Source organism: Carassius auratus, chromosome 16 (assembly GCF_003368295.1).
Source record: "Carassius auratus strain Wakin chromosome 16, ASM336829v1, whole genome shotgun sequence".
NCBI classification, from domain to species: domain Eukaryota; kingdom Metazoa; phylum Chordata; class Actinopteri; order Cypriniformes; family Cyprinidae; genus Carassius; species Carassius auratus.
In genome coordinates, this window is record NC_039258.1 from 6,544,399 (window position 1) to 6,555,432 (window position 11,034).

Consider the following 11,034-nt stretch of genomic DNA (forward strand, 5'->3'; position numbering starts at 1 on the left):
CAAATCTTAACTGCAAATGTTAACTAATTTTCTCAATTTAAAGATGATTTTGAAGGAGCAGGCTTATTTCATGTAAACAGGATTAGATTGCATCTTTCAAACCAGAACTGATACTCAAAATATGTACTTTATTACAAGAGTATCCTACTGATCCAATCATTTTAAAGGATAATATTATAATATAAAATGTATTTTAAGATAATATCATAATGTTGAGCAGTCCATAATAGCCTACTATAGACAGCCAGTTTTACTCACTGAAAGATTTATTCATCAAAAAATAATTACTTCATAATTGTATTCGAGTCTTACACACATGCATTAATTTGAGTGATGACGGCTTTTATGGGAGTGGTTTGATGACGTGCAGGAGATGCCAATAACTTGATCTTGATCCTTAAGAAACTTTTAACGCTGTCACGTAACAAATGTCCAAATATAAAATTAAATGAATAGCTAATTACTACATTGAAATAAAAATTTAAAGATTGTACAAATATTATAAATCAAATAAAAACAGTGTACATTTACATTTAATCATTTAGCAGACGCTTTTATCCAAAGCAACTTACAATTGAGAACAATAGAAGCAGTCAGGTCAACAAGAGAACAACAATAGAATACAAGTGCCATGACAAGTCTCAGTTAGTCTAGTATAGAACGCATAGCCAGGTATATATAATTTTTTTTTTTTTTAATTAAATGAAAAAGACAAGAAAAGGAAAAGTACTGGTGTTAGTAGGTTAAGTGCAGGCGAAAAAGATGAGTCTTTAGATGTTTCTTGAAAATGAGTAAAGACTCTGTACGAACTGAGATTGGGAGGTCATTCCACCAGCTGGGCACATTTAATGTATCTATTATCACGTGTGTAGTTTTGTTTGCTTGACTGTTTCCTTATAAAAGTCCAGAAATTTCTTTTTAATTATATGATGTCATTACGTTGCCATCTTATAGCCAGCCAATTGCTGCCTTTCTGATAATGGTTTCGAGTATCGATACATAGCCCCTTTTAAACCAATGCATGAACGCGCAATTATCTCATAACTCAATCCAGCCATACTTCTCATCAACAGCAGGTGCGTTCGAAGAACCAAATTAGCCAGATCCTGATTAGCGTGATGATATCTTGGATGTGACATTTTATCTCAGATGTAATAAGCAACGTTACGAAGAATGGCCACCAAATCAACAGATTTTGTGTATTTTCGTATAGGTCATTCAGATACTAGTAATTAAATTTAAAATAAAATTATCTCATTACAAGATGTCCATCTGATACTGAGTCAATACAGGAGTGAACTTTCCTGTTAAAAACCTACTTTTGGGAGCAGCCACAGATAATAATCCCAGTGTTGTCAATGGCCAAAAGCCAAATATCTTGTTGCTTTACAGAGCGAAGAAAGAAACACTGCACGGTTACTCAACCATGTGTTACCCAAGTTAAGTAGTACAAATTGTTTATTAACAGGTATTAAGTCATTATACGATCCACTGAGATGAGGGACACATGTGTTGATTTAGATATCTGGGCTAGATACTGACCGTCATACATAATTTACACAAAACTAGAAGCAAAAGTTCAACAATCATGAAGAGAAAGGAATCACGGATCACAGCCTAATAATGGGCCTGATGCGGAGACAAAGCAACAAAATATTCCATTGTGCATGTAAATGTTCTAATAAATGAATAAAAGTAAATATTCATCTTTGACAGTCCATATAGGTTGTGGGCTCTATACTAGCTCACACATAGTTGAAGTCTTTTAGTAAATTTTAGTTAATGGGATCAATGCTGTTGAACAAATAAAGGGTTGTGATGGGGAACTCCCGTCATCCATGTTATCCACGTGTGCTCTTTAACAGTTTCTGTAACAACAAAGGGAAGAAACACAATTATTTAGAAAAGGGGCGGAAATCCCACTGACACGCAAAGGGATAATCACTAGAATGCGAGTAATAGCCAGAGTTTATTTATCTCAATTTTATAATTTAAGGACCCTTGCACCTGCGAAGTCAATTTACAGTAGGTAGATGCATACAAACATACAAAATTATTAATAAATAATTTAGCCAGAATATCTTTTAGAAACACCCAGATTTTCCTGTTACATCTGTCGTTTCCCTCAAATCTCCACTTTCCATGGCAGAGCTTTACATTACACACCTGTTTTCAGAGGCGGCCATGCTGAACCAGTCTGTGCCTGAACTCTATAAAGCATGTAATTCCTAACATGTTTAGTTGTGACAGGCCATCATGACTTCGCTCTTGATTTGGAACAAGCAGAGCATATTTCATGCCCGTGCTGCTCAAGTGCATCTGTACAAGGAGCACTCTGCACACAATTACATCTTAATCAAATAAGCTGCCTGCCCTCGTGAAAATAAACGCAGCGCGATGACTCAAAATTGGCCGGATCTCTGTTCAGTGTTATTGTGACTCATTTGATGTGGTGCCCCATGCAGATCTATAGCGCTGGAGAAAATATCCATCAAAGGGGAGGTTGCAAGATGATGTAGCCGGATTCCGGCTGGAGTACGAGTGTGTTCATTTGCTGCCTTAATTCCTTTTTCAGGTCATGCAGGGCATGAGCCTCAAAACAATAGATGAATAAATAAATAAAAATCACAGGAGATTCAGCTGGGCCTAATCTACAGTAAAACACTATATCTAAACTAAATCTAACAGCAATCAACACTGCAACTCTGACAAATCATGGATTGAATTTATGATTACACTTTAGACACATGCTTCCATTCCTGAATATTTAGTCAGTTAAAAAGAAAATGCCATCCCAAGGATTCGCTCACTCAAGATATCTTAGTAATTTTATTGTATTGTATTTTATTTTTATTTTATTTTTTTTCTCCACTAATACAAATTATTAGATTTTTTTTTTTTGTATTAGTGGAGAAAAAAAAATTGTCCTCTATCCTTTATGCAATATATAATTTCCCTTTTTTGACCTGGACATGATCAAGTGACTGGGAGTGTGTTTAGTACGGTTTTATTCTTATTTGTTTAAAACTAAATTCCATTCACTTCAGTATGGTGTTTAAAGTCATATCAGAATCTATCATAATCAGCACAGGGAGCATGAAGCTGCCAATTTATTTCCATTTGTGTGTTGATATGAACTCACCTGGTCTCACTCTAAAAAAAAAGAAGGCTGCACTGCTAACAGACTGGACCTGAAGCAGATAAGTTGCTATTCACTTAATGTAGCTCTTGGCAGTCCACTAATGAACAAATTGATTGCTGTAACACATACTGTTGAGTAGATCAATAGGGCGGCCACGGGTGACATCTGCTAACAATGTGGCCTGATCAAATTAATATGCACTGGAAACCTAACCCAGCCAATCTCAGGTACCCACTGTGCTTGTTAGAGAACATCACTGCCTCAACACATTGTTGGACCTCAGGGTAAAATAAATCAATTGAAGTATAAAGAAGGGAAATTGGAAGTACATTTTGTCTGATAGTTCAAATGGTGCACAGACCAGAGATAAAAAGGAAGTCATTTCTAACCTTTACGAAATAATAAACACAACTAAATGTTTACATGAGAGACCTACATCAAAGAACAAAGGTTCAAGAAAGAACAAAGGAAAGCAGCATATTTTGTCCATAGGATCATCTCTAGATTTAGGGGAAAATAAGGATATATGGCATGCACATTTAAGGACCATTTTAACACTCATGACTTCGAGGGCTTTTAAGAATAAATTATATAGTAATGATAATTCATATAATGTTTGTATTATTATATATTAAATAAAATGTTATAAATCTGCAATCTAAATTTATAATAACCATTTTTTTGCAGGGCAATTTTTTTAGCTACCTAACATTGTCGGATATTGCTTTTAATTTTTTAGTGTCTACATAGCTACACTGAACTAATGCAGCTTAGAGGCATCTTAATTAGCTTAATTATTATGGTGGTGTTGGATACCTTCGCAACAGCTCTGACGTGGTGAACTTTGATGGTTGCTGATTTCTCCTCAAAGGCTTTCACCCTAGACTCCTCCGCTAGACGATGCAGGACAACTAGGAGGTTGAGCTGGGCCTGTGGACACAAGAGAAAAACTTATCTTGACATTTATGGAATGTAAATTACAGCACACTTAATTATTGACACCTTACGCTTTGAGTAATCTAGGGCATGTAAAAGAAACACACGAAGAACAATTGTGACTTTCAATTATTGCACAAATGACTTTGGTTTATTACTCGAAAAAGATAAACACACAAAGGCAAAAACCATTCGTTTCTTTTAACCAAAAAGCACAATGATTAAGTGATGGACAGCCATGTAATAATTTCAAGAGGCTCCTAGTGACTTGGCGCACAAAAAGCCAATCACTCGGAGTCAAGAGTACTATCAAATGTTTTGAGCGACTTAAGTGAATATCATCTTTCAGGTGTAGCATGCAGAGCTTGCCCTATACCTGTGCATGGATCAACAGATAAGTACCGCCATAAAGGAGGATTATGCTACAGGAACTGCTAGGCAGATCCACGAAAAGGGGGTGTCAGAAGAAGACAAATCTTCAAGCCCTCCCCAAAGACATTGGATCCTTTTGCAACCTTGTCGGATTAGACCAGGAAATTGTTTCATTTTCAGCACCACGGAGGTCTGCACTCTGGGATGGATTTCACATCAGCCTTGAACTCAAATTAAGTTTACATATTTAAAATTACCACCACTTGTGCTGGAACATATGACAATGCTGTATACAACATACTCTACAACAATATGAACCAAAGGAATAAACACAGAAAAAGCACATTGTACAGGTGTGTCTTCCTGGTGTAGTTCATGATGCAAATGTGAAGTCATTCTATTGTCCGAGGGTATTTCCATAATCATTTAAACAATTTAGGTGATTCTAAACCACACAGCCATAGCCATGTGTATGAATATTTATTATGTGCATAATGAGATGCTGATGCTTTTGAGGGCACATCACAATTTGCCAATACATTCTCCCAACTCTCTGTAACATTTGGTTTAGTGTACATTTTTCGCACTTCAAGAGCTCACATTGTTCTAAACTGTAGCATTTAATTTTTTTTCATGACAACATAACCTCTTCTAACTATTTTCATTTTTATGTCCGATAACTGCTTAACTGCTGATATAATAAATCTTTACTACTTTATTTTAAAAAAGAACAGTTTCTATAGAAGTATTAATTGAAATATCACAACCTGTTACGTGTCATATTTAACAATATATGAATCTATTGCTAACCCTTTCAAATGTATAAAGCAATCTAAATATTAAAACAATTTACCACACAGTGAAAAATAAATAACCAATACCTGCAAATACATACACACAGACACAAAATAGACTTAGGCTATAACATCGAATACTTCATATTGATTATTTCTGGCCTGTTTACAGCTTAGTTTTCATAAACTGAAGGACGAAGGACATTTGTGTTGTGAACATATTCTTAATATTCCTAATAACAAAATGTGAAATGTATTTTCTGCACTTTCACCTTCACTGTGGTCTGCACTGTGCACTGCTTCAAGCAATTACATGAAGAAAGATCTGTACATTATCCCCTGCACTTTCTCGCTCTCAAAAACACATATACACAAATGAAACAAGTGACCACATCTGCTGAACCACATCCAGCTAGTTTTCCTAATGATTTCAGCTGAAAAAAGGCTGTGCTCCTTGTGCATCTACACAATGCCATTTGGATGTAATTTAAATCTATTAATACCTCATTTTCATAATTGTGGGTCATCTCTGGGGCGTCTGAATGCTTCTCCAACAGCTGGTCTTAAGAATGTTTTCGAGAAGGTAACTGAGAAGCCCATGCAGGCTTCCCCTGTGCCAGAGGCTTTGCCAAAATATAACTACCGGGCTGAACTGATTACAGCAGAGGCTGTCTCTGCTGCCTCTCTCAGACACAGAAAGCACATGGAATCCTCACAGGGCAGAGGAGTGCAGAGAAAACCAGTCTCAGCAGCATTAGGAACTTTAAAGAGAGTCTGCTTGATTTTTTTCACAGATTATCGGTGTCATATTCTACTGTCAGTACGTAATGACAGATTTAACAAATATATGTAAAAAAAAAAAAAAAAAGTTACTTACTGCAGCTTTAATAAAAAAATTAAAAAAAAGCTACACTAAAAAAAAGATCAATTTAACAATTCTATACAATTTTGTTCAAAATATCAAAAATCAATCAATTTACATTTTACAGGAGTTCGTTGAATTATTTTCATATTGACATTTCCTGAAAATTATAAAGTGAGCATTAGATGCCGATGTAACATGAAAATATAAATAATGAGAATTCACAATTTAATCCAATATTGACAAATTAAAAATAATAATGTCGGCCAATAACAATAGGCACTGTGCATCCCTAACAGATAATTGGTTAATATACAACCGTAATTTCAAACGCAATTCAGTATGCAAATGAATGCAAGAAAGAAGACCAACAGTTCCTGGTGAACATTCCAGCAACATGAATCAGTTCTAACAATGTAAGATTTTCAAACATCTTAAAAAGCACAAAGCAAACACTCTAGAACAACCTGCATCTACCTATTTCAGTTCAGGAACCCATTATCCAATTACAGTAGACAAGCCAGGCACAGCTTCTAAAGACCTGGTTTGAAAATGCCAGGATCTGTTGGCCAGGGCTGCTAACACTGCTAACAGATTTTTAACACCAGGGAAGCAACGTGGCTGTAGGGGGGCAAGAGTGGGTCTATGATTTGGGGGGAGATCCTTGCAGGATGCAGCTGATTATTTTCGTGTTCAATCAACCATCAAATGTAGCATAGGCTATCTCAGTTCAGCAGGGAACAAAGCGCTGTCTTAAGCCACTGTTTCAACCGGCGGGATGCACTTATAAACAGGAGAGATGAAATAGTATGACTAGGATAATTTCACAAGCCGTTTCAGTTCTTATAGAGTAAGATCTGATGCAGGAGACAGGAAACATGAGTCTAAGCACTTTTGACAGAGTGCAGAGCAGGTAAGGAAAAGCCGTCAAGAAGAAATCTGGATCAAAAGTTTCTGAAGAAATTGAACATGTATTCCTGTTAGTGTTTTACAGTTCAAAACCAGTGTTCTGGGTGCAAACACTTCTGTTTCTCATTTGCCATTTTGCCACTTTCTCTACCAGTCTATTTACGCTAACTGATGCCTTAAATTGCCTCTGTAAATGATATAAATACCTGCAGTACACATAATTTTGTTTCCACCGAATTGTTTTTGTATATGACTTAAATTTCAGTCTGTTCCTCATGAACACACAAAGCTATCAAATGGCTTCAGAAGACTTTAAAACATTTGAATTTTCTAAAGATTTAGAAGGATTCAAAGTCCATAAATTGAATGGTTCGTAGTCAAAGAACAGGTTCATAAGAGTGACTTGTTTGCGAATCAGACTACAACGGCCAAGATGCATGTTTGCTTTTGAGTGAAGAAAAAACAAACAAACAATGGAATTATTGTGTGTGTGTGTTTGTGTGCGTGTGTGTGTTCTTGTTTTTGTGTCATATCAGGACACAACTTTGTATAATGACATGGGTATGACACAGGTATTACAAGGAGGGGGTGACTTATGGGACATTTAAAAATGATTATAAATCATACAGAATGAGTTTTTTTTGAGAAAGTAAAAATACACAAAGTTTCCTGTGAGGGTTAGGGTTATATGTAGGGTTGGTGTAAGGCCATAGAATATACAGTTTGTACAGTATAAAAACCATTACGCCTATGGGATGTCCCCACTTTTCACAAAAACAAACGTGTGTGTGCGCGTGTTTATCTTATCACATCCAATTCAGAATGCAAACACATTTGGCATTTTTTCCCTCTGACCTTATAGATTTAATATCAGTGTTGGAAATACTTGGAATTGAAGGTCTACAATCTGAGAACTAATGATTTCATCTGAAAGCCAAAACACAATCATAGCTTGACCAATTAAAAGCAGACTCATTCATGATGTGATGCATAAGGCAAAGTGTGAAGGGCCTTATTAGGAATTTTGTCATTAAAGCACAGGAAACCAGATCAAACCGGTACATATTCATAGGACGGTAAAAAAGAATGGACCTTTTCTTTCATTTTTTCCCGCATTTTCCTTTTAATTTAACGGCTGGATTAGACCCCTGTAAAGCAGAGCACCTTTCAGGCAGCTTTTACATCCCCACCTCCAGTCTCTATAAAGAAAGACCAGCTGCAATAGACCTTTAATTAGGACCCTGTTAGCACACAGACACCCTACACACACACAGAGAGCATAATCAACTATGTACAGTGCCCCTCAACTTAAAAACAACGGATAAGCAATTCCCTAATTCCCATGCAAAGCACCAGGCAAACTTGCTGAAAGGCAAACCTCAATCAACCTAAACCACTGGACTCCCCTTTTGAAAACGGAATTTCTTTTAATCAACTTAAACTATGAAGTGGTCAGTATCAAGCAATCAGAAAGGTAGCATGCGACACTGCCACACATCTACTGCATGTAACAACATTTACAGCGGCCACTTCACGTGATAATGCATAACACAAATTGTTTTCATCAGTGCCACTTGGATATAAAACATTAAACAAATGTAAACACATCTGCTAAGTTAAAGGGCCAAGCTCCTTAAAATAAAATTGACTTCAAAAAGTCAACATGGTAGTTTGGTTTTAATGGCTTGTCCTCCCATTTGTGGTTTCCTGATCCTAGAATTAGGTCTTTCCCTAAGTGGCAAGGTGGGTAAGAACTTTACATTGGTAGCAAACAAATCATTACCGTCGGAGCCAAACACAGACAAAAAGCTTTAGAACCAAGTTATAAATAAATTTCTAATGTATCTTATTGTATGCTCTTGAAAATAATAGCGGCGGCATTGCTTCTTGAGTTTTGTATAATAATGCAAAGAAGCAATAAAATCCATCAGACTTTAACATTAAACATTTCAGATCACCTCCATATGAAAACTACTTACTACTGGGAAACAAAACTTTTTCTTTGGGAAACAACATCCTGAGCTTCCTCATAATGAGGTCTGCAAAAAGACATGAAAGGAGCCAGTAATGTCTCACTAATTCAGCTCATTTGCATTAGCTGTATTGGTTTCTCTAAACAAACTGGCTTACCCATGCTGTAAACTATATATAAAGTTTTTGTTCCAAATCAAAAATACCCCAACCGACTAATGTGGTATAGTCTGTAAAGTGACTCTACTACTAGCACTATATGTTTTCATAAATAATTGTAACCAAAATAAAATGCAATATAATGTTTGCAGATTCCTGGTTACATATGAAATTGGTCATCACAATAAAAAAAATGTTTTGTACTTCCTAAAGGTGTAACAACGAATAGATATAAGTAATTGTAAATAAGTAATTTAAATAATATATTAATGCACTAAAAACACTTTTATAAAGCACTACATATTGGCTTCAAGTACTGAAGAGATCCCTAAAAACATGCAATCTTGCCTTATTGCATTATAATTTTCACATAGGCTAATAATAATTTTGTATCTGCACTGTTACAAAAGACGTCAGGAAAAAAAACAGAACACTCAAAGGAAACCAACAACAACCACTTCTTTACGTGAAATAACACATTGTTTTTTTTTTTTTTTGAGTTTAAAACGTTCAGAACTTCCTAGGCTCTCTAAAATGCTGTCTATTTAGGCAGCTTAATACATTTTGAGACAGACCTAGACAACAATGAATATCCATGTCTACTCCAGTAAATAATGACGTTGCCTGGAGATAAAACAGCTAATATTCTGACTACACAACAACTGCATAACAGTACACACGTCATCTGACAGTTAAATGAAATCTGAAAGCATAATTGCATGTGAATATGACGCGCGTTCGCGGTGGAAGCTGTTGTCGTTCATTTCCATTCACTCACCATCAAGTCTGCGTTTTTTCCTATCCGTATATTAGTGTTCTTCTTCATATGGAGCTTCAGGGCTGCTCTCGGAGCTTTCTTTGACATGTTTTGGTAGCTTGAAGGGGCTAGTTTACCGTTTTGAAGATCAAAGATAAAGCTAGCGACTGTTTGTTTTTCGTTGTTTTCAAAATACCGCGCGTTTCACTACCGGCTCCTGATGATGACGTTTAAAGAGCTCAATGGTTACTCTCACCAGCATGTGATTATCACGTATTTACGTCGCTCTGTGGGTGAAATTGTGTGGATTTTTCTTTGAAAGATTAGAATGCAGTCCAGGGTTTTACAAAATAAATGATGGTCAGATACTTTAAATTTAATGACCTGAGTTCTGTTTTGGATGAAAGATTTTACACAAGTTAACTAGTGAAAAAGACTTGATTAAACTTTATATATATATATATATATATATATATATATATATATATATATATATATATATATATATATATATATATATATATATATATATATATATATATATATAATACAAAATGTTTAATATATTCCATATGTATTATTAATGCTATTAAAGCACTTTTTATTTAATTATACCAATTTTTTATTCATTAACTTTTATTACTCAAATAATTCTAAATCATTTTACTGTTTGAAATAGACAAAATTGCTGTAGCTTGAAAAAAAATGCTGTAGCTTATTATGCTATTGTGTTATATTTTGTTTGTTACTGTATTTGACGTTTGTCCTTGTTCGATGTTGTTGTATGGTTTATGTGGTGCTGATATGTTATTGTGTAATTTAATATACTTTGTTTGTTGTAGATGAGGCTCCTTTTTATTCAGACTTTCCTTCTTTTTCAGGTCTATCTCTTTCTTTGAGTTTCTGTCCCCTGAACTTAGAGAATGTAAAACAGCTGCAAAGCATTTGTTGAATTAAAAATAAATTAATAAAGATGGAGCTGAAACTTTGCCAGAACTTTGAGTCCATTTTAATGGCACATGTTTTATGGCTTCTATTAATTGCACTGGGCTTTGGCATTTGGCTGAGTTTAAAATGAAAGAGAATAGCTCCCGGCTTTATTCGTCTCATTCACTAATAAAAAATATCAGCT

General features: G+C 35.3%; 1 protein-coding gene across 1 annotated transcript; it reads right to left on the bottom strand.

Moving 5' to 3' along the window:
• Positions 1-1,427: 1,427 nt before the first annotated feature.
• cenpw (centromere protein W) lies at positions 1,428-10,131 on the bottom strand. The gene is made up of 3 exons (XM_026283674.1): positions 9,924-10,131; positions 3,959-4,072; positions 1,428-1,868 (listed from the first exon to the last, which is right to left on the bottom strand). Exons 1-3 carry the CDS (start codon positions 10,008-10,010, stop codon positions 1,842-1,844), a joined length of 228 nt encoding a protein of 75 aa, XP_026139459.1. The 5' UTR covers positions 10,011-10,131; the 3' UTR covers positions 1,428-1,841.
• Between the last annotated feature and the right edge of the window lie 903 nt (positions 10,132-11,034).

Coding starts and splice junctions, on each gene's coding strand:
- cenpw (XM_026283674.1), bottom strand. CDS start 10,010: ATGTCAAAGAAAGCTCCGAGAGCAGCCCTGAAGCTCCATATGAAGAAG. Junction 4,073..9,923: donor GAAAAAACGCAGACTTGATG/GTGAGTGAATGG, acceptor TTGTGTCCACAG/GCCCAGCTCAACCTCCTAGT. Junction 1,869..3,958: donor ACGTCAGAGCTGTTGCGAAG/GTATCCAACACC, acceptor TTGTTGTTACAG/AAACTGTTAAAGAGCACACG.